This window comes from Puma concolor, chromosome E1, assembly GCF_028749965.1.
Source record: "Puma concolor isolate L17-30 chromosome E1, mPumCon1.1.hap2, whole genome shotgun sequence".
NCBI lineage: Eukaryota > Metazoa > Chordata > Mammalia > Carnivora > Felidae > Puma > Puma concolor.
Genome location: NC_141680.1, coordinates 60,561,350 through 60,584,065, shown reverse-complemented (window position 1 = coordinate 60,584,065; position 22,716 = coordinate 60,561,350). Strand labels below are relative to the sequence as shown.

Genomic DNA, 22,716 nt, shown 5'->3' with positions numbered 1-22,716 from the left:
CAAGCTCGGTTCCGCCTGGAGGGCCCCGGGGGAGCCCACACCCGCACTCGGATTCCATGCAGAGGCCTTGGGCTCACACCTTCCTTGCCCGAACGCGAAGGACTTTCCAGGACCGTGGGGCTAAAGATTCAGCAACTTGAGTTGGAAACCGTGCCACCGTGAAAATGAGGCCAAGGAAACCTCGGTGAGAATGGAGGGGGGCGGCGGGCGGGGGGAGCTCTCACCCCCAGCCCTGGTTGACCACCGCAGACCCAGCAGGAAGAGACCGCGTCACTGTCCCACCTGGAGGAAGGAGGGTTTCTTCCTCCCCGCGCTGCAGCTCAGCCACTGGGAAGCCACCTTACGGCCACCTCCCAGTGTCCCCCAGGGGCCTTTCTGTTTATAACAGCCCCTCCCTTTCCTCTAAAACTGAGCCCCTTCTTCCTTGCCCGGTGGAGTTGCCGGCGGCTTTGCCGTAGCCTGCTTGCTCCGGGTAGCAACTCTTAGCTCTTCGTCAACAAACTGTTTTTTGCTGGTAAGATAGCTGGCAGTTTTATGTTTAAGGGTAACGCCACCACCACCTCCCAAAGGACTTCCTTCGTACTCTCTTCCTGACGGGCGGCTTGTGTGGGCAAAAATCGTGGAGACTGTGAGAAGGGGGGGTCCTGGGGGTTCTGCACCAACGAAGCTGAAGCTCCTTCGTCTGGATGGGATTTTAAAACTCACCACGGTCTCTCCTGCCAGCGCTGTTTCCAGATGCTTCTCCTCCTGGATATCTGGTTTCTCTGGAGGGAGCTGGAGGAGCCATGCAGCTCCCTGAAACCTCACCTCGTGGGCAAACAGCCATTCAGGGCTTGACCTCGGCGCGCCTTCCTGGGATCGCAGTGCCAGGGAACCCGTGTGTCTCAGCCCTGGCCGCCACGGCAGCCACCTGGAGGGCTTTACGTTGCCGATGCCTGTCCCCACCCCGGAGATCGTGACGGAGTGGGCCTGCACACCAGGAGTTTGTAAAACTCCCAGGTGACTGTCATGTGCAGACCAGGCTGCGAGCCACTAGGCTGGGGAGACCTGGGGACATTCCAAGAGACAAATCATCCAGAACCGTGGCATGCAGGTGACAAAAACAAAAGAGGGTGTTCGTTGCCTCATTTAACCGCGAATCCCAGGGCGTGACCTTGGCAGCTGGACCCAGGGGCTCGGACCACAGCCTCGAGACCTACTGCCTCCAGGTCTCAGCTCCACACCATCCCCCCCCACCCTCAGATGGGCTCTCCCTGGGACATCCGCAGCCTCCGGGCACACGCACCCTACAGGGACCCTCCCTGAGGCCGAAGCTGACCCCCACTGGGCCGGCCGCCCTCATGGCCTGTCTCTGACACCATCCCTGTGGCAAGGGGCCTGCAGGGCCCTGAGCTGCCAGGTCTGGGTCAGACTCCGGGGGAGCCTGGGCCCCCAGACAGCCTGGGAGTGGGAGCCGGTGCCTTCCCGAGGGAAAACTGCAGTGCTGCTTTCTGTTGGGGGGGTGGGGGGGGAGAGACGGCTGGGGCGGGGGGCTCCGCAATTTACACCCGCCCTGCAGGGGTGAGACGCTGGGAGAACAGCCCTTAGCAGGGGTGGGTGGTGTGCCCCCTGGAGGTCACTTGCTGGCTGCGTACTTGGCCGTGCTGTCTCGCGTCTCCAAGCCCCCCTCGCCTGTCCGGGGATGACTCCGTGCAGCCTCGCGGAGGGCCTCTCGGTGAGGTCAGGCTTGCCGCACTCTCAGCGCTGGGTGACGCTCGGTGAGCGGCCGTCCCGGCGGTGGCCACCCTGCCGGCCATGTGCCAGAACCAGGATACGGCCCGGAGCGTTCAGCGCGAGCCCGGGCCACACTGGCAGGTGCGGCCCCAGCCTGTCTGTTCCCACCCCCTGCTCTTCTTCCCGGCTCCCCCTCCCCCTCCCCCACTCCCCCCCCCCCCCCACCACCGCCCTCCCCCAGCGCCAGCCCTTGGGGCCAGTCCAGCTTGGAAGGTTGTTTACAATCAAGCCTAGCTGCCGCTGCGGGCAGGCCGCCTCGCTCCGGTTACCAAGTCAGTTAGACTGCCCCCGTGAGGTCCAACATCTGCAGCCAGAGCTGAGAGGAGGGAGGGGACCAGGGAGCCTTGGGCCGGCAGCCAGTCCCAGAAGAGACCCAGGTCAGGTGGTTTCTAGAAATCGAAACTCCACTGTTTTCTGTGGCGTTTCCTGGGACCAGCATGCCCCGCTTCACACTGGGTTTTCTGGGTTGAAGAGGGGATCCTGCAGCAGGTAGGGAAGACGATCCAGGGCAGCCATCAGTAGTGGCCTCAGGTAAGCTCATGCCTCTTGTTCTCAGGAGGGTGTCCCTCTCACTGCCCAATGTAATCTGGTGGGTACAGTCTCCCTGTGTGTACCCAGCTGGGATCTGGTGCTCTCCCTCAGCCCAGAAACCATCATTGCCGCGCCCAGATCCACAGGGTCTCTATGTACAGTTGTCCAAGTGGCTCACTGCACAAGGACAAAGGGCAAACAGGCTTGGAATTCAGCCCAGTGCCCTCTCACCAGTTGGTGTATTCCAGCCCAGGCCTATACCTATCCCAAGAAAGAGTATCTTTTTTCTAATTTGCAAAGGTCAGGCAGCCTTATCCCAATTTCCCATGTGAGGGAGCCAGGCTACAGCAGGTGGCCATGACCACCCCAAGGGCAGCCATATTTGCATACCACATACCAGGTGCTTGATTGGCCACTGTTAATGCACAACTGGGGTGCTGCCTCAGGGTCACCAGCCCTGAACTCGTAGGGGCGCCCACAATGGCGGCCTCGTTGCCCACTTGCTGGGCCCGGGAGTGGCGCGGGGCCACGGGATTGTCACCGAGCCAGAGAGACGATGACTGGTTCCCCCACAGCCGGGGCCTGGCGGGCAGAGGCAGGTAAGGGGCAGAGGCTGGGATTAAGGCGAAAACCGAGCCCCAAGAATTGCAGAGAAGCAAGGACTCCAGGCGGACGTTGGAAGAGCTGCGCCCCCCAGGCTGGCTGTGTAGTCTCGGTGGCCCGAGCCTCTCCGCGCCTGTGTCCTTGGGGGACACTAACCTCAGAGGTGGCAGCACCAGGTCCACCGCTCAGCATCTCGCCCCCAGCCTGCTCCCCCGGCCCCCATCTCGTCCGCACCCCCACCCCCACCCCCACCCAGCTGCAGCCAGTCCCAGGCCTCAGCCCTGACTCCCCCTCCCAGCCACTGTCTCTGGCCCTGTCTGTCGCTCCTGCCTGGATTTCTGAGGACCTCCCGGCGTGTCCCCTCCCTTCGGGGGCCCACAGAGAGCTCTCAGGCACGCCCACAGGAGTCCAGCTGCCAAAAGTAAAGCCCGACCTTCAGCAAGGCCCACCAGGCCTCTGGGGATCTGGGCCCTGCACCCTCTACAGCCTTGCCCAGGGCCTGGTTTTCGGAGATGGGCTTTAGTGCCCGCTGTCCTGCTGCTTAGAGACCTCCACCAGTTCCCCCCACCCTTCGTCTGGGCAAGTCTCACTCCCTCCTTACGTGCCGAGGACCACCCCTCGGGGGAGGGGTTCCCGCTGCGGGGGGGGGGGGCACCTGTCACACTCACAGCTGAGAGCAGGGACACCACACGTAGGGTCTGAAGGATCCTGGTCCCAAGGGCTGCCCAGCTCTGCCGTCTGACTCTTCCACTTCCTTCCACCGCAGGACGGGGGCCTCCCAGGAGAGCCATGGCCCTCCCACGACTCCTCTGGATGTGGCTGCTGGTTGCAGGGACCCAAGGTGAGCTGAGCCCCAGGAATGCCCAAAGCGGCCATCTGAGGGGCCGCTGCTCCGCCTTCTGTGGGGCTGACCCCTCCTTGGAAAATCTAGGCAATGTTCTGCCTGGGTCTCCGGGGTCAGCCCGGGTCTTCTCTCCTGCCTGGAGCCCTGGCGATCCCCAGTGACGGTGGCTTATAGGTTCTGGGGGGACACCAAGGGATTCTCCGTTTCATCCAGTGGGACCCGGAGGGACTGAGCACTGGGAGCCCATCACACAGGCCGAATGCTGGGGGTTGGGGGAGGCGGGTCACGAATCAGTGCCCTGTGGACCCAGTCAGACTTCAGAGTTCTGGATGCCTGTCTTCAGAAGTGTTCTCAGGAGGCCCTTCCTTGTCCTGGTGACCCCATGGAGGCCTGCTGCACCCCCAACTGAGAACTACCCTTTGACATGGCACCCAGCTCCTGCCTGACCCTGTCCCAGAACAGCCCCACTTTCTCTCTGCACCTGGCGTTTCCTGCCAATGTTTCTGGGGGGGTCGCTGGGCCTGCCACTCCTGGACTCCTCCCCCCCCACCCTCCTAGGGGTCCATGCTGTAGTGCACAGGCAGCATCCCCGAGCCCCAGACGCCCTCAGGTGGGGTCACATAGGCCCCTCCTCCTCCATTCTGCCCCCCGGGGTCCCGCCTCCCCCGTTCTCAGGCTTTAGGGTCCCAGCTGCCCCTCCTGCCCCTTCTCTACCAACAGAGGAAGGACTCAGACCTCAAAGATAAGAGGCGTTTTACCTCCTGGGGGAGGGGGCATGTCCTCTACTCCTCCCCTACAGGTGAACCCCTCGACGATGGATGGATGGCTTTAAAGTTCGTTGCACAGCAGGCACCCCGCCCTGGGGGGAACTGACAAGTGGTCCTCGGGGGGCAGGGCCCCCAGATAGGGAGGGAGGTGGGCCTTCCTCCCTGCTAACCTTTCTGTTCCCTTGGGGACCCTGTAGGTGTGAAAGATGGGGACATGCGCCTGGCCGACGGGGACAGCACCAATGAGGGCCGCGTGGAGATCTTCTACAGAGGCCAGTGGGGGACGGTGTGTGACAACCTATGGGACCTGACGGACGCCAGCGTCGTCTGCCGGGCCCTGGGCTTTGAGAACGCCACCAAGGCTCTGGGCAGAGCTGCCTTCGGGCCAGGTAGGCCTGCTGATCCCCAGGTCCCAGAGCTGGGACCGGCTGCCGGAGAAGGGCCGGGCCTCCTCACTCAGCTTTGGCCAACACTTAAAGAAGGGCTAACACCCGAGCTGGCCAGGGGCACTCACACTGGCCTTGCCGGCAGCCAGTCCCTCAGGCCCTGGGAACCATACCTTCCTGAACCATCCCCCCGACCCCCGGGGGTGGGGGGGGGGGGCACGTCTGTGCACAGGACCGTTTCCACTGACGCAGGGCCCGTGATTCTGAAGAAAGGGAAATAATCCAACTATCCAGAGGCGGGGGTCGGGTAGAGATGATGGCTAGTTTGTGGCGCCACCGGAATAACCCTGAACCCGCACTCGGATCGCCGCCGGGTCACACCTGGGGACAGACCCCGCAGGGCAGCGTGAGGGACGAGGGGCCGCCGGCATGGAGCGGGAGGGCTGCCCGGGGTTCCCGTCGCCGCAGTAAACGCAACTGGCCTCTGCGGTCGGCAGTTCTGGGGGAGCAGCAGCCCCGTCCACGCCCCGCCCCACCCCCACCCCCCGCGGAGGGCGCCAGCACCCCCAGCCCCGCCCTTGTGTTCCTGCAGGCACGGGCCCTATCATGCTGGACGAGGTGGAGTGCACGGGGACAGAGTCGTCGCTGGCCGAGTGCAAGTCCCTGGGCTGGCTGAGGAGCAACTGCAGGCACAATCAGGACGCCGGCGTGATCTGCACCAACGGCGAGCCCCGCGCGCCGCACGCCCGCCCTCGCCCTCCCCTGCACCGCCCGCACCCTCCCTGCGCACCGCACGCCCTGCCCCGCCCTGCCCCGCCCTGCCCCGCCGCATGCCTGTCCCGGAGGGAGGGGGCGGGAGAGCCTCTAGAGCAGCAGCACGCCCCAAGCTATCCCCCATTCCCCACGGCCCTTCGCCCCCTTCGCCGGGCTGCTCAGAAATGCTCCCTTTAACCGGGTCCTTGGGCAAGAGCCGCCTGCCCCCTGCACGGGACACCTGCGTGCTGCAGGCTTGCGTCTCAAAGCCTTTTGCTTTCCTTGGGCCTCCGTCGGCGACACGGAAGGAGCGCCCGCGTGCCTGGACGGCAAGCCCTAAACCCTGCCCCCGTGGCTCCCGCCCCTCTGGCCTCCCTTCCCCCGCCCCCTGCACCAGCAGGCGGGCTGGCCTCTCTTCAGTCCCCGATTCCTATCTTTCTTCTTCTTCCTGGGCTTCGCACGGGGCCTGGGGACCTGGGCAGCCCCCCCAGGCTTGGGGACGGAGCATTTACACAGTGATAGAGCCACCCGTGGAGGGCTCCCTGGGAGCAGGGCGCGGGGGCGGGCAGGGAGCCGGTGGGGACCGTGGGGGCGGAGGAATGAGGGGCTGGACCCGCCTGGCTGACTTGTGACCCATTTGTGAAAAAGAAAGAACAGGTGGGATTTTTGTTCCCAGTTAGGCTTTGGGGGTGTCGGGGCAGGGGAGCATCACCCCCCGCACCACCTGGGGGGGGCTTCAAGTGGCTTCTCTAGGCCCCTGTTCCCTGAAGGAGGCTGCTAGGGACCCCATGGCTCTGAACTGAGTTTCTGTAAGACTCTCCCTCCTCAGACGGTCCAGCCAGGGAAAGGGTCTGGGTTTTAGAAGGCACCACCTGGGTGACTGCTTGAGCAGCTGGGATTTTAAAGGGGGGGGGGGGGGGCGGGGGCGCTGGACTTGGGGGAGGTGCTGCCCGAATGTGGGGGAGCAGAGGAGCTAACTGGGGTGTCCCACGGGGGTGGGGAGGCTCTGCACCACAGAGGGGACGGCACCCCCTGTCTCCCCCGGAGCCTTCCTGAGTAGATAAGGCGAGGAGGAGGCCGAGTCCAGGGGGCAGAAGTGTTCTTGGGTGACGGCCCCTGGCCCTTCTTGCTAACAGTGTGCTCCCCTCCGCCCCTTTTAGAAACCCTCGGTGCCCACACCCTTGACCTGTCGAATGAGCTCCCTGCGGCTCTCGAGTGGATCTTTGACAGCCAGAGGGGCTGTGACCTGTCCATCAGGGTGAGGGTAAAGGACGACGAGGAGGAGGGCCTAGACGTGTGCGGCCACAGGCTGATCCTGTCAACCAACCCCGAGGCCGAGGCCCTGTGGAAGGAGCCTGGCCCCACCGTCACCATGGAGGTGGATGCAGAGTGCCTGCCTGTCGTCAGAGACTTTATCAGGTGACCATCCTCGGGACGGGGGTACCAGGGCCTGGGCAGGGTCCCCAGGGCGCTCCCACCTCCCTCCGGCGGCAAACCTCAGGGGCTACGGCACCGACCTCACGGGTGCTTCCGCAAGCACGTGCGTGGGCACGACACAACACACACTCACACCCGCGTGTGCCCCCACATATCCGCATGGTCTTAAACAGGCACGCCCACACCCTCACGTGGACACACGTGTGCTTGCACACGCTCAGGCTCACAGCTGTGTGCGTTCCACCCTCTCACGTGCACATGCACACTCTTGTGCGCACACACAGTTGCGCACTCTACACACACACACACACACACACACACACACACACACACACAAATACCGACTTTCACAAAACACTGTATAAAAAATCTCCCAGCAATCGCCGCCGTTAGAAGAGGCATCAAACCCTCTGTGGGTCACAAGTCCACCGGGTCCAACACCCGGACCGGTTTGGTGAGAGGTCGCTGGAGGGGCCTGGGGCAGAGCTGGGAAGGGGTCCCGCACAGCAGAGGCCGCCGGTCTGGGCCACGGCCTCCGCGGAGGCCCAGTTGTGCGCGTGTTCGAGGAGGAGTCAGGTGGTCCAGAAGCACGCACACCTGTCTCTGAGGTCACGTGAGGTCACGGCCCAAGATTTGCAAGAAACTTAAACGTAGTTCCGAACTCACCCTCCTCCCCGTCTCGCTCTGACCTTGCTTGTGTGGAAGGTGGAGCGCTTGTGACCCCAGACCCGTCGGAGTCTCCCCCGCCCGTGAGCTGGCGCCCCCGCTGGGGACACGGAGACACCAGGGGCCCGCCTCTCCGGGTCCTGGGCCGACCCTCCCGCCAGGCCGCCCTGCCGGGGCCCCCAGGGGCTTGTGCTCCGAAAGCATTTAAAAAGAGCTGCTCCGGGGCGCCTGGGTGGCGCAGTCGGTTAGGCGTCCGACTTCAGCCAGGTCACGATCTCGCGGTCCGTGAGTTCGAGCCCCGCGTCGGGCTCTGGGCTGATGGCTCAGAGCCTGGAGCCTGTTTCTGATTCTGTGTCTCCCTCTCTCTCTGCCCCTCCCCCGTTCATGCTCTGTCTCTCTCTGTCCCAAAAATAAATAAACGTTGAAAAAAAAAAATTTAAAAAAAAAAAAAAAAAGAGCTGCTCCTTGTCCTTCCCCGGACCTAAAGCTCTATGTAGCTGCGAGCGACACCGAAGAGAAAATAACCAATGTTGGCAATTAAGACAGATTGAAACGGTTTCTTTCCGGCTGCCCTGTGCTGCACCGCCCCCCGCAACGGGACCCTCTCTATGAGAACCAGGCAGGCGCCCTTCCCCCCCACCACTGCTGCCCTGTGCCCCCGCCCCCCCGCCCCCGCCCAGCGGGACCATCTCTACGATCCATTCGAGAACCAGGCAGGCACCCTTCCCCGGCTTCCCAGGCCCAGCTGGAATCACACCCTTGGTCAGAGCTCAGGATTCTGGAGCAGTGGTGATGCCCCCTGTCTCTTCCCTTCTCTCTCTGTCTCTTCCCTTCTCTGTCTTTTCCCTTTTCTCTCCGTCTCTGTCTCTGTGCCCTCGCCAAAGGCAGAAAGGCTACAGCGAGCTGGATGCCCCTGGCCTCCGGACCCCGTCCGGCCCCGGGAAGGCCTCAGGAGACCTGATCCCCATCGAGGGCAGAGACTCCCCCCCCTTCCTCTGCCCGGGGCCCCCGGATGCCCGGGGCCTCCTCACCAGCTCCCATGGTTTCTGAGGGTCGCCGACGCTCCCCGTCCTTGTTCGAGTCTGCCTCTCAGGGGCAGGCCGAGGGACGACTGGGACCCCCCTCCTCACACCGGGGCCCACCTGAGGCTGAGGTGGGCAGTGACCGGCGGCCTGGGAACCTCCCGCTCCGGCCTGAAATGAGAATTGGGAGGGGTGGTAGCCGCAGTCCCTCCCCCCTTCTGCCAACGCACCTGCGGGGCCTGCCACCAAAGAGGCCGTGCTCGGGAGGTGTGCGCCCCAGTGCCCTGCCACCGCCCCAGGGCGAGGCTTCAGTGATTCGGGCAGATACCCAGCTGATGGGTGGCCGGCCAGCGGGAAGATGCCCTCTTCCCCCTGCGAGTTCCCGTCGCCAGCAGGAATCACACATTAGGCTTCGAGAGTAGCGAGTGCAGGAAGGGACGAGGAGGGGAAGACCCGCGTCTGCCACCGCCACTGGGCACAGGGTCTCCTCCCAAGGGACCCCACCCGCCCCATCCCAGGAGAGGACGGCAGGCCTAGCCCGGCATTGCCCTCTAGGCAGACCCCTCCCACACCTGTTCTCACCCAGCACAGCGGGTCCTGGTGGCACCCCGAGTCACAGAGCCAATCATAGATTGGGTGCCACCGGCATGGGCTCCCCATCAGCAGGGGAAGCAGACAGGGAGCAACCAGGGGTGATGACCGTGACGGCGGAGGCAGAGCACAGAGGCTGCTGGTGCTGCCTCCGTCGCAGGTGAGGGACGGAGCGTCGTGCTTGGCGACCCTGGGATCCGCCCGCTTGTCAGATCTGAGCAGATGTGAGATTGGACTGTGGATTGGCCCGAAAGATAAGTCCGTGGGGCACCGAACGCCTCTCGCAACGGGGCACCGCCGGGGGTGTCTGTGGGTCGGCGGCAAACACGGGATAGATGGTGATGTCAGAGAGGCAGGCCCGGCACACGCCCGGCCCCCTGTTGTCCCGCAGGGGCAGGGGTGCCCGGCTGGTCAGCGCTCGCTCCCCTCCCCAGGTACTTCTACTCCCGAAGGTTGGACGTCTCCCTGACGTCGGTGAAGTGCTTCCACAAGCTCGCCTCCGCCTACGGGGCCTGGCGGCTGCAGAGTTTCTGCGCGAGCCTCTTTGCCATCCTCCTCCCCGAGGACGCCTCCTTCCAGACGCCCCTGGACCTCTATGCCTATGCACTGGCCACCCGGGACCCCATGCTGGAGGAGCTCTGCGTGCGGTTCCTGGCCTGGAACTTCGAGGCCCTGACGCAGGCCGAGGCCTGGCCGAGCGTCCCCACGGCCCTGCTGCGAATCCTGCTCTCCAGGAGCGACCTGGCCGTGCGCAGCGAGCTGGCCCTGCTGATGGCCGTGGACGCGTGGAGCCGGGAGAAGCAGCCCTCCCACGGGGAGGTGGAAGGCCTTCTGGACGAGATCCGGTTCCCCATGATGCTGCCCGAGACCCTGTTCGAGCTGCAGTTTAACCTGTCCCTGTACCGGGGTCACGAGGCACTCTTCCAGAAGAAGACTCTGCAGGCGCTGGAGTTCCACACCGTGCCCTTCCGGCTGCTGGCCCAGTACAGAGGCCTGAACCTCAGCGACGACGCCTACCAGCCCCGGCTGTATACCTCGCCCACCTGGAGTGCCAACATCTCGGGCGATTCCCAGGCCTCGTCCGGCTACCCGTACGTTCCAAACTGGTCCTTCCAGACCCCACAGCACCCCAGCTTCCTGTTCCAGAACAAGCTCGTCTCCTGGTCGCTCCTGTACCTTCCCACCGTCCAGAGCTGCTGGAACTACCAGTTCTCGTGCACCGCGGACGAGGTCCCCCTCCTGGGCCTCTCCAAGTCCACCTACTCGGATCCCACCATCGGCTACCAAAGCCAGGCTCTGATGCTCTGCGAGGGGCGCTTCGTGGCCGACGTCACCGACTTCCTGGGACAGAAGGCCCCGATCCCCGACGCCCTGGGCACCAACAGCTCCAGGAGCGCCTCCCTCTTCCCCTGCCCGGAAGGGTCCTTCACCAGCTTCCAAGCGGTCATCCGCCCCTTCTACCTGACCAACTCCTCCGACGTGAACTAGGCGCAAGCGAGCGCCGAGAGGCCAGGCGCCTCCCAGTCCGCCCCAGGCTTGCCGTTGCTGGCCGCCTCCTGTCTGCAGCCACCCGCCACACCGGCCACCAGAGGGCCCTCGCGCTTTCACTGATGTCTCTGAGCTTAGAGAAAGTACTGGAAGGTTTCAACTAACGTTCACCACCCTGCACAGAAGTCCCAGTTCCACCCCCACCGCCCGGCTGGTTTCCAGGTCGAGAAGCAGCAGGACCTGGGAGGGGCAGCGGCTGGACTTTCCACCCGGCCTTTCCCTTTCCCGGTCGGGTCCTGTGCCGTCCCTCGTCCGAGATCATTAAAATTGCACTGATTGCCCAGTTCCCGCGTTGGTGCCCAGAGTCACGCGTCCATTCTGCGCTCGGACGTTGGGTGTGCTGGGTCCTGGGGCTCAGAATGAGCAGACACAGCCCCTGTCCTCGTGAAGCTGCGACCCGCGCGGTGGGGTGGGCGGGGCAAGTAGACACCCCCGGCGTCATCGCAGTGGGGACGGCAGGTGATGGAAAGCAGAGGGTGCGCGGGGCGGTGGGCTGTGGAGAAACGAGAGCCCGGGGCATATGGAAAATGGGGGCGGGGGGCGGTGAGCCCCGGGGAGAAGGAGCGGCGCCCGGCGACCCCGTGCCTCCGCGACCCCTCGCGCATGCGCACAGGGATGCGGACGCGGATTCTCCTCGCAGCCGGGCTCCTGGGAATTGGAAACCACCTTCATGCACGTCAGCGAGGGGCCAGAGCCCCGATAAAGGACCCCCACGACGGGGTGGGCGGGACAGAAAGACGTGCTGGAGCGACCCTGGGCCACCCACGCAGTCTAAGTGAGGGCAGGGGACTGAGCCTGGGGTCCCATGGGGACTTACCGTGGGTTCGGGGTGCTCAACCCTTCCCCCCCCCCTCCCGCCGAAAGCGGGGCAGGAACTCTGAACTGTCCCTGCTGCTGTGTGATATGCGCTCCAGGCCAGGGTCCCCGGAAACACGCGGTTGGCCGAGCCCAGGCCGCGTGCTCGCAGATCTTGGCCAGGGTCTGAACGGCAGCATCTGGGCTGCTCCGGCCTCGGGAAGGGGAGGCGCCCACGGGAGGGAGGGTCAGACGCGGGACAGGCCGGAAGGCAGCAGGCCCGACGCACCCTGAGCCCCCGCCCCCGCAGAGACAGAGAGCCTCCCGCCCGGCCCAGGCACAGCTTCGCCTTCCCGAGGGGTCCCCAGCTCCAGGCCCGCGGTCTTGGCCACGTCGGTGGCCGTGCCTGGACGTTTTACAAACCTTAGCGTTTCGTTTCTACCGCACGCTGACTAGCACCAGCTCCTGTGTCGGGCTCAAACGCAGGTAGAGGTCGACGGGAAGGAAAGGTCGGTGGAAGTAAGCACTGAGTCCCAGAGGTGGCCCCGGGGACCACCAGCTTCCACAGCGGTGTTCTTCTCTGGCTCTGGGAGAACCACCTGCCGGCCTCGAGCTCCGCGTGCACCGAGGACCGGAGGGCGGTTATCGGCTTGTGTGGCAGCCCGTGATCGGATTCGTAAGGAATCCGGAAGCAGGGTGGTTCCGGCAGAACTGGCTGGCATGCCTCCAGGCCCAGGTTCTTCCGTCCCCCGCCCCTGCCGTCCCCGAGCCCTTCCACACTCGAGAGTCACGGGGCTGCCCGCATTAGACCCCTGGGCCTCGGCACCTGCGTGCACTGGGGCCAGGCACCAGCCATTCGGTTAGCCCAGGGTTGGTGGGACAAAGGCCAGTATGCCGGGTGGGGAGGGCCAGTCCAAATCTAGAATAAATGTCGGATCCCTTGGCTGGAAGCTATCCGCCAAGCACAAGTGCCCTCGGGGAGACGGCGGTTCCGCCTCGGCGTCACAAGACGCCAGGGGAGGGCTCGGGAGCAAACGTCAGATCGCATCGGCCTGGGTGACTAGGCCAAGGTCACCATGCACAGCCACCCTCCCTGCCACCAAGGCCACCTGGAGAGCCAGAAGAGCAGGCCACTGTGGCCGGGGAGGGGCAGTGACTCCCCCCGAGCAGCCTGCCTGACCCCTATGGCATGAGGGCCTGTTTGGTCGGAGACTCTCTTTGGTCAGGCTCTCTGATCAAACCCTGCCTCCTCTGCAGACAAGGTGGCCCAGACCCTCTTCCCTAATGGGGAGTGAGGTGTTGCTCAACCTTCTGCCCTAAGGGAGGGCGACAGTGCCACAGCAGGCCTCTCCCGCCTGGTGTTAGCCAACCGTGCGTCCTGAAACCAGGCTCGCGTCTTCCCCAAGAGGCTGCAGGTGGCCGAGGGAGGGGCGACCGATGCGCAGAATACGGCAGCCCACAGATACGAGCCACCCACTACTCCAGGGATTGGTCGAGCCACTCCTTGGGGACCCACTCCACCTGCTGCTGGGGGCTCAGATCCTGTCGAGCTCAGGGAGGGCTGCTCAGGACCCGTGCTCAGGTGCTGGGGCCCAAAGCTGGTTGTGGCGTAGAAGGAGAGAGGTTCCCTGCTGAGGACGGCATCGACTTGACTGCAAACGCCCAGATACCTCCCGGATGGTCCTCCCACCAGGCCTCGTGGGCACCGCCCCCCCCCCTCCCCTGCCAGTGTGCCTTGGTGAATCCCAAGCACCGCTGGGGAGGCAGCTCATAAAGGAATCCGTTCTGGCCCCGAGCCTCTCACGGACAGCTGGCCACGTCCTTCTCCTGGCAGTCGGAAACCCCCACCAACTGGCACCTCCTTCCTCAGTGCATTTCCCCGGGGCGTTCAGGCAAGAGGGCTGTCCGGGTCTGTCTAGATGAGGGGCCACAGATTAACTGCACGTCGTGCACATTTCAGGGTCCTGGATCCTGGGTTCCTTTCTCTGCATCGTAGCGAGGGCTTCATGGGTCACCAGGAAGCCCAGATGGCCCATCAGGCAGGTGAGACAGCACTACTCTCAGCGGCTCAAGCAACAAAGGCAGGCCTCTGATGGTTGTGCCTGTACTGGATATTTTTAGCTTCTGCTTCATATATTGAAAACCCAAAAATAGCGATGACTTAGATGGGATACTTTCTTTTTCTCTCACCTGGGAGAGATGAGGCAATCATTCTGGAGGTGGGAGCCTCCTTTTCTCAGCACTATCTTAGGCTATGACTGCCATCTTTGAGGTTACGTCATGGTCCGCAGTGGCTGCTGGGATTCCGGCCATCATGTCTGCCTTTCAGGAGGAAGCAGGAAGGAGGTAGCAGAAAAGGACAAAAGACTTTCTTCCGGCTGTCTGTCCCCTGAGACTGGGTGCATCTTTAAATTTTGCACGTAATTCAGCTTGCTTGGTTCATCCTTGCTTCAGTCCCATTGAAAACAGCTGCCCCTTCAGCCTACAATCCTTGAATATCTTTGGTTCTTCATAGTATTTTGTGGGCAGCAACAGGGTCCCCAGCATTTTGCCTCCAGTGGATATGTCATTCCAGGCGACCCACAGGCCAGTAACTGAAATCAGCTGGTTTATACACTGCCAGCCGTCTATCCCTGTATGCCAGTGGAATTTTGAGAAACGGTGTTCCTGCTTTACGACATATACGTATAAGGGTACAGATCTACATCGATGCGTATATATATATACACGCACACATGTATAAAGTATAGAGCTCAGTTAATCTTTATATTACGTGTATACAACAAATGCCGACCCCTCAGATCTGGATTCTAACACCTCCCTCGGCCCCAGAAGACGCCCTCATGCCTCTTTCCAATTAGTACCACACCCCCGCCCCCATAACCACCGTTCCGACTCTCATCAACACAGACTAGTCTTTCCTGTTCTTGAACTTCACATAAATGGAATCATGCTGTGTGTACCCTTCAGCGTTGGCCTTCTTGGACTCAATATTTTGTCTGCAGGTTTCCGCAGAAAGGCAGAGTTCCATTAGAGGAATTTGCCCCAGTTTTCCAACCTGTTCTACAGCTCCTGGGTATCAGGGCTGTTTCCAGCGTTTTGGTATTTTAAAAGAAATATTTACTTATTTTGAAAGAGAGAGGAGGGGGCAAAGAGAGAGAGAGAGAGGGAGAGAGAATCCCAAGCAGGCTCCGGGCTGTCAGTGTGGAGCCCAACATGGGGCTTGATCCCATGAACCGTGAGATCATGACCTGAGCAGAAATCAAGAGTCGGATGCTTAACGGACTGAGCCACCCAGGCGCCTCTGCCGTTTTGAATAAAGCCTCCATGAACATTCTTGCGTGTGTCCTTTGGAGGACACGTGGGCTCATTGTCCCGGGGGTGCACCTAGGAGTGCAGTCGATGGGGCGTGCGTTTCGCTTTAGTGGACACTGTGCAGTCCTTTTCCTCAGTGACCGTGCCAGTGTCACCCCTGCCCCCGCGTGAGAGCTCAGCTGCCCTGCGTCGTCCCCAGCACCACGCACTGTCAGCCTTAACTGCAGTCATGCTGGGGGGGGGGGGGTCCAGTGGGAGTTTCTCCGCTTTCAGCCCACCGTTCTCCAAGGACCGCTCGCCTGAAATCCACTTCCAGCACCAGCGTCTACACTAGCCGCTGCTCTCGGTTGCAAACAATAGAACCGAGTCTGGCGACTCTACGCGGAAGAGGGTTTAAGGAAGGAATCAGGAAGCTCGCGGACCGGATGGAAAGGCTGGAGAACCAGGCTTGGGAGCTGGGCAGCAATTGGGGAAGTTAGTGTTTCAGGGAACTTGCCCACTAACAAACCGCTCCAAAACTCAGCCTCTTACTCCCGCCATTCCTGCGCGCATGGCCCTAGGGGGCGTAATTTGGGCTGGATTCTCGGGAATGGCTGGTCTTTGCTCCCGCGGGGTTGGCTGGGCTCCTCAGGTCCCGGCCTCACCTGGGTGGGACAGCTGGGAGCGTGGGGCTCGTCTGTCCATCTGGTCCTGGTGGATGCTAACACAGCCTCGGTCACCTGGTGGCAGAGTTCCCCGATGCGAGGCCACCGTAGACCCAAGGGTGCGGGGAAAACAGCATCTACCTCCTGCCGGGAGGAGCTGCCATTTGAAGCTCGCAGCCAGCAAGCTGAGAGGATGGCTGGGCCCAGGTAGCGAGGCTGGAATTTAGAAACCGCCGACGCCCCGCCGGGGACACGCTCTCTGCCTCATGGGCCCCTGGGGTTCCGGATGCCGCCGCTCCTCTTCTGTCCCCTCAGCAAGCTTTCTGAACCACCCCTGCCTCACTCAGCCACCTGCTGCAGACCTGAGGTCCCGAGAGGCCACCCGAGAGCAGACCTGGCCTTTCCAGCCCGCACAGTGGCAGGTGTCCCGAACGCAGGAAGGAGCTTCAGATGCCCCGAGAAATTGGGGACACGTTACGGCCCTGGAGAGGGGAACGTTCCTGGCTGTCTACCGAGTCTCTATGTCCCCCCCCTGCCCCCCAACTCCGGGCCCTCTCCCAAGGACCCAGCTGTTCCTTCTGGGACTGCCCCTCCCCCACCAGGTAGCAGCAGTGGGCGATCCCAGGGACGGGCCCACAGGACCCCCACCTGTCTGTGCAGCTTCTGGTTTGGGGTGCAGTTGGTTGACGGGGAGGAGCACGTGTCCCCTGTTTGAGCTTCTGTTGGGGGAGGGGAGTCGCGGGCGACCCTTTGACCCTGAGAACGCTTGTGGACCCCCCACCCCCCCACCCGATGAAAAGTTTTTATTGTCTGCTTTTTCCATTTCGTTTTTATTTTTTAATGAGGAAATAGGACGCAAGGAAAGGTTTTCCAAAGCCGTCCCCTTGCTGCTCAGGCCCTCACACCTCAAGCTCTGGCCACAGCCTGGCGCAGACGCACTCACGACGCCCCGAAATGTCACAACCCGCGGTGGGTTCCTTGCGCGCCCCCCCCCCCCCGCCCCGCGTGGCCCCAGGCGAAGGTGGCGGGCCCGGGGCCTCCGTGAGGGCTGGACAGAAAAGGTTTGATGTGGCAGCAGCTGATCCCTCCGAAAGAATGTCGCTGGGGGGCTGCCAGAGCCCAGCGCCAAGCATGTGGTCGTTGCAAAACGGCCGGGAAAGAACACAGAGCCCTGCTCCCGGCTCCCCTCCCGCACCCGCGCTGCCCGGCCCGGCCGGCCCTCCCCATCCGCCAGATGCCCGCGTCGGGGAGGGGGCGCCTTCCCTTCTCGGGGCCAGGGTACAGGGGCGGTGGCCTCCCCCAGCCCCAGCCCCCCTCCCAGGGCCAGGAGTGAGCGGATGCCTGGCAAGTGTTGGGGGGGGGGGGATGAGAGACAGGGAGGAGAGGGTGCCAGGGCCAGAGGCACCACGGGCTGTGACCTATGGGGGGGGGCGGTGGAGAGGAGTGGAGTCCTGGGGACAGTCCAGAGCGGCCCGGAGGGTCTAGGGGGGCCCAGGTCAGCAACCAGAGGGGCTCCGGGGCCTCCGGGTGAGCGCCCACTGGAGTTGCCCAGGCGGGGACAGCCAGCACCAGCACCTGCGACCCCCACGCGCCCCTGAGCCAGCCTTCAAGCCTGCTGGAGTCGGCAGGGGGCGGGGGCGGGTGGCCTGTCCAGCGGGCTGCACCGCGTCCAGGCGGGAACCGGCCTGTGTTAGTTTCCGGGGCTTCCGGCTAGAGTCGCCCCCACCCCCGCACGGCTAGAGACAGCACAGGGGTACCCCTCCCAGTGCTGGAGGCCACGGTCCGAAATCAAGGTGTGGGCTGGGCCGGTTCCTTCCCAGGGCTCCTCGGGCGGCAGCCCTCGATCCCTGGCGTGAGGGCACGTGGCTCCCGTCTCTGCAACCAAAGCTCAGCTCCCTGTGTCTCCCGCCTCCCTGCCCTTTCTCTCATAAGGACGCCAGCGCCTGGATTCGGGCCCACCCTCCGTCCAGGGCGAGCTCATCTCCGAGTCTTTAACTTAATTACATCTCCAAAGACCCTTTTTCCAAACACAGTCAACACCCTTGGGTCTTGGGGGTCAGGACACGGACATATCTTTTGAGGGAACACCATCACCCCACTCCTTCCCTAATCCGAACCCTGCTGGTGCCCAGGAGAGGGGTCCTGGTCCCGAGGGGGACCTTCTGCCTTCCTGCCATGGCACCCTTGGGCACCCGGAGCTGGATGGGGGCCGCCAGCCCGTTTTCTCGTGCTTGAAAACGGGAAGCTGTCTCCCCTCCTGCTGGCCGGGGACTGACGTTCAGACTCAGAATATCTCACCCTTCCTGGGGTCTGCTTTCTTTGAGACACGGACTCTCCCACCTGACTTCAGCAGACCCCCGTGCCTGGTGACGCCACCTCTGCCCGTGCTAGGCCCGGGAAGCGACGGGGAAGCTGGCCCTTGGGCACTGCTACAGACCCCGATCCATATGAGCTCCGGGATACCGGTGAGGGGGGTCAGGTGGATCACAGACCTCGACCTCTTTCAAAGATCCGAGGGCCGAGGCAGGGAAGCCACCGGGACACAGGTTTTGGTGTAATGTGACAAGGCGCATTCTAACCATCAGAGTGAGACGGGGACGCACAGCTGGCGCTTGTTGGGGATGGCCACGGGGCAGTCGGCCGAGACTGGCCAGCGGGCCGCGCGCCTGAGCCCCCGTCCTCAGCTGCAGAGCTGAGCGGACTGGGGCCCCTTATCCCCAGCCCCAGGCTCCTCTGTGCAGAGGGGACCCTGCTGGCTTCCCAACCCTTCCGCCTCCTTTCCGTCTGTCACGTCCCCACCCTGAACCCAGAGCGACCTGCCTCTCCTTTCCGGAGCCTCCCCGCCACACAGCTCTGCCATCGTCCGGTGACAGTGCTGCCCGAGTGACAGTGCCACCGCAGGGAAGCGGGAGCAGACTTCCTAAGGTGCAAATCTGTTCTTGGAGCTGTAGCAAAATGATGCCCCATTTTTGCCAGTGAGAGGACCCACTGGAAGTCTCCCAACCTGACGGACAGAGGCTTGGAGGCCCCGGACAAGTGGAGGAGAGCCACCAAGAGTGTCCCCAGTCGTGGTCCCTTCACAAGGAAAGATGCTTCTCTACCGCCAACACCCACCCCCACATCCTGCTCTGGTCGGTGGAACTTGTTTTCCGTCTTAGAGCGCACACGGACCAGAATGTTCTTCTGGAACATTCTTTCTCTTCCTCTTTACCGGGTAATTCCTACGCATCCTTCAGGTCTGAGGGCCTCTCAGATCTCAGGGGCCTGAAGTTCTGCACCTCTAACCAGCTCCCTCAGACCACACTTTGGGGCCCAGCGCCTTAGACGCAGGACCTCTGGGAACACTTCTCTGTCCTCCTCGCCGAGTCAGCTGCCCGGCCCTGTGCCCACGACACACGACATGTCCCCCTGCCGCAATCCTTCCACAGGGCATGGCCATCCCCACCCGTGTCTCTGCGGCCACTAGACGGAATTCTTCTTTCCGAGGTCGGATCCCAGGGATGCCCAGCACAGAGCGGGAACACGGTCAGCCTTGAAATCTTGGTCGGATGAAGGAACCAACCCATGCGTTCAAACACACGGTCCGTCAGACCTACGCCCCCCTCCTCCAAGACCACATCTACACCCTGGGGGAGAAATCCACTTAGAACACGGACCTCGAGTCGAGTCCCAAGTAGAGGAAACAAAACGGCTGTGGAACATTGGGCCAGCTTAAGTCAACTTCCGATGGGATCATCTAGACCAGCGGTTTTCACAGCGGGGTCCCCCATCAGCAGCATCAGCGTGGCCTGGGAAACTTGTCAGCAATGCAAATTCTCGGGACTGCCCCAGCCCTTCCGAGTCAGGAGCCCTGGGGAAGCGCCTGGCCTGCGTTCCAGAGCCCCAGAGACGCCAGCTCCCGCAAATGCAAGAGCCCGGGTCTCCACCCCGTGACAGCTGCGGTGGCTGCAGGTGGGAACCCCCCCCCCGGGGGGGCTCTGAGCGTTCCTGAAACCCCTGCCCTCTGTGCCGCTGTCACCACCCCTCTGACACTGAAAGTTGTCACACTGAGGGTTGTGGAGGACCCTGCTTCCTGATACCTCCCGGAGGACTTTGTTTCTGACCCTTCTCCGGCCATCAGATACCAGCTGCCTGGGGTCAGTGCGGACCCCACAGGCTAAGGGCTCCTTAGGAGCCCAGGAGACCACTCCCACCTCAGATGCCAATCGCAGATCCCCAGGGGGGTTCCCACCACCCCCTGCTCAGGCTTGATCGTTTGCTGGAAGGGCCCACGGAACTCAGGGAAACACCCGGCCTGCCGTTACCAGTTTATGCTCACGGATACCAGCCCGGCGCGGTGGCCGAGGGCAGCCCTTACAATTCCTTGTGTGCGGTGCCCTGAGCAGCCGTTCCCCATGAGACCAGCCTCCAGCCCTTTCCCGGGAGCCGCGTGCAAGAGGCTTTGTGCTTCAGTCACGGCAGCCCCGTGCGGGGATGGGGAGCGTTGCCTTGGCAACACGGAGACTTCGGGGGTGGCGATGGTGAGAAGGCCTGCGTTTGACCTTCTCGCCATCCCATCTCGCGGGGCTGGCGGCTTTCCCGACTCCCTGCTCTGCCACCAGGGCCGGGCCCAAGCCCTCGGCCGGGTGCGTTCCCCAAGGGAGGCCTTGGGTGCCCCCTTCCCACGCCCTCGGCTCAGAGGGCAGCCGCCTATGACATCGGCTTCACCAGGAGGCCCCGAGGAGTCCTGTGCCCATCTGGAAGCGGAGCCCCCGCCTGCACCAGGATAACCAGGGAGCCCCCCCCCCCCCCCCGTGGCCACACCTTCTGCTCGCTCAGAGGCTGTCACCACACAAAAGCAAGGTGATCTCTGAGTTCTGGGCGGCGAGTCAGGTCTCCGTCTCGGCCGGGTGACCTCAGGCAGAAGGCTTCCCCTCTCGGGGCCCCAGCTTGGCGACCGTGACGTGCGCACTGACACGCCGCCTCTCTCCGGGGATTGTCGTCAGAACCACGTGAAAGGGTATCTGAAGGCTTCCGATGTCATGGTCCCTCTTATCACGATGGCGAGGGCATTGTCTCTGCACGCTCAGGCGGTTCTAACAGAGCCACCCGCAGACCGGGTGGCTCAGAAACGACAGGAACTCGCTCCCCTCAGCCTGGAGACCAGACGTCCGAGATCAAGGTGCCGATAGATTTGGTGCCTGGTGGGAGCCACCTTCCTGGTTCGGAGATAGCCGTCTTGGTCCGCTGTGTCCTCACAGGGAGGAAGGGGTGAGGGAGGCCCAGGGGTCCCTTTTATAAGGTCACTAATCCCATCCCTAAGGCTCCGCCCTCCGACCTGAACACCTCCCAGAGGTGACACCCCCTAACACCATCACACTGGGGGTTAGTTTCCAGCGTGTGAATTTGTAGCGGGACACGAACATTACCAGATGCTTCCGGGAGCTCAGCTCTGTGCGAGGCCCTCCGGGAATCTTTACTCGGTTAGGGACCCAGGTCGGAGACCTCAGTGCCCTCCCGTCACGGGGCCCAGTCGCAAACTCCCCCACCCCCGCACTCTGGATCGCAGGCACGGTTGCACATTTGGGGTCCTGGCTTCGCAGTGGTTCCAAGGCTGTGCGTTGATGGGGGTTCGGGGAGGGGAGGCGGGCCGGCCCCAGCGGCCGGGGTGCATCTGGTCTGCCCTCCTCGGCGGCCCCGGCCTGGGGACGTGAGGAGGACTCACCCCTGACCACGCATGGGTCGGGCCAGCTGCCCCCCCGGCCCCCCCACTGGGCCAGTCGGCTCCCTGAGACCTCGGTGGGGTCCCTCGGATCGAGGCTTGGGCAGCCTGCCCGGTCTCACGCGAGGTCCGTGGATTTCGGAAAATGCTTAAAAGCTTCAGCTCCTTTAAGAAGGCTTTTCTCCAATTTGGCACGGTGGGGTGTTTCTGGGCTGTGGGCTGCCCAAACCCTGGGGCGCCTGTGTTTATTCACCCAGTCAGGGAGGAGGCCCGGCCGCAGGAGCTGGCCATGCTGTCCTCCGAGAAGTGGGTGTCGGGGACGTGTCCTGGGTTTCCTGGGGGGGGGGGGGGGGAAGGGTGGGTGCGCACCCTCCGGCCCGGGAGGAAAGGAGGCCAGTGCGGTGGGTCCCCTCCAACAGTCAGGGTGGCCCGGCCACCACGGCCCCAGGTGCCGGCCACCGGGGGAGTCATCATCGGCTGGCCCCGGCCGTCCCGACCCGGGCACCTGCTGCCCGCACAAGGTCAAGAGGGCGCCCCCAGAGGGCGTCCAGAGGGAGAGGGGTCCCCGAGGCCCACGAGGAGGAAAACTAGCTGGGCCCCTTTAAGACTCTGCGTCGCCAGAGGAGAGAGAATGCAGAGCTTTGGTAAACATCTGAGGCCTTACGGTAACAACTACCAGCTGTGTGAGGGGGCGCTGGGGGGGCGGGGAGGCCGCCCCAGCTCTGCTGGAGGGTGGGATGGGCTGAGGTCAGTCTGGGTGGGGACGGAACAAGAGCGAATGTAGGGAGGACGGCGGGCCGGGACCCGGAGAGGCGTGCGTTCGAGGGCAGGAGCAGCGGCCCAGCCCCGAAGCTGCCGAACCGTCTGGGCCTAGAAGCTTCCGCCGAGGCTCCCAGTCTTGTCCCACATCCTGCTGGGAGATCTCTAACCCTCCCCCGACTCCCCGCAGCAGCCGGGCAGTGAGGACAGCGGGAAAGGACGGTTTCAGCCCCGTGGGGGCCGTTTCTTCGAGACGCTCCGATAGTCGCGTCTTCGCCCGACAGGGGTGGTGTTTGGGATCTCGTTCTAGAGCAAGTAGTACCGAGCCCGGCACCTGTGCACTGCCCCTCGGCAACGCCCTTCCCCAGACCCGTGGCCTTGGCCCTCACCTTCTCTTGCCTGGAAGCTTGGCTGCAGAGCCCTTCGTGTCGTGGCCACGGGCCACGCTGCAGAGCCCTTCGTGTCGTGGCCGTGGCCATGTGGCCCGTGGCCCGTGGAGCCACCGTGGTAGTGATTGTGTCTACAGCAGCCAGGGTGCTTTGGGATTCTGAGAACGAATCCACTTCAGAAAGGCTTAGCCT

At 63.3% G+C, this 22,716-nt stretch overlaps 1 protein-coding gene across 1 annotated transcript; it reads left to right on the top strand.

Annotated features, from left to right (window-relative positions):
• The first annotated feature begins 455 nt into the window (after nt 1-455).
• On the top strand, nt 456-11,204 carry LGALS3BP (galectin 3 binding protein). The gene is made up of 6 exons (XM_086688198.1): nt 456-1,093; nt 3,674-3,748; nt 4,716-4,907; nt 5,497-5,628; nt 6,818-7,076; nt 9,808-11,204. Exons 1-6 carry the CDS (start codon nt 1,009-1,011, stop codon nt 10,859-10,861), a joined length of 1,797 nt encoding a protein of 598 aa, XP_086544324.1. The 5' UTR covers nt 456-1,008; the 3' UTR covers nt 10,862-11,204.
• The last annotated feature ends 11,512 nt before the right edge of the window (nt 11,205-22,716 follow it).

Coding starts and splice junctions, on each gene's coding strand:
- LGALS3BP (XM_086688198.1), top strand. CDS start 1,009: ATGTGCAGACCAGGCTGCGAGCCACTAGGCTGGGGAGACCTGGGGACA. Junction 1,094..3,673: donor TCCAGAACCGTGGCATGCAG/GTGACAAAAACA, acceptor CTTCCACCGCAG/GACGGGGGCCTCCCAGGAGA. Junction 7,077..9,807: donor GTCGTCAGAGACTTTATCAG/GTGACCATCCTC, acceptor TCCCCTCCCCAG/GTACTTCTACTCCCGAAGGT.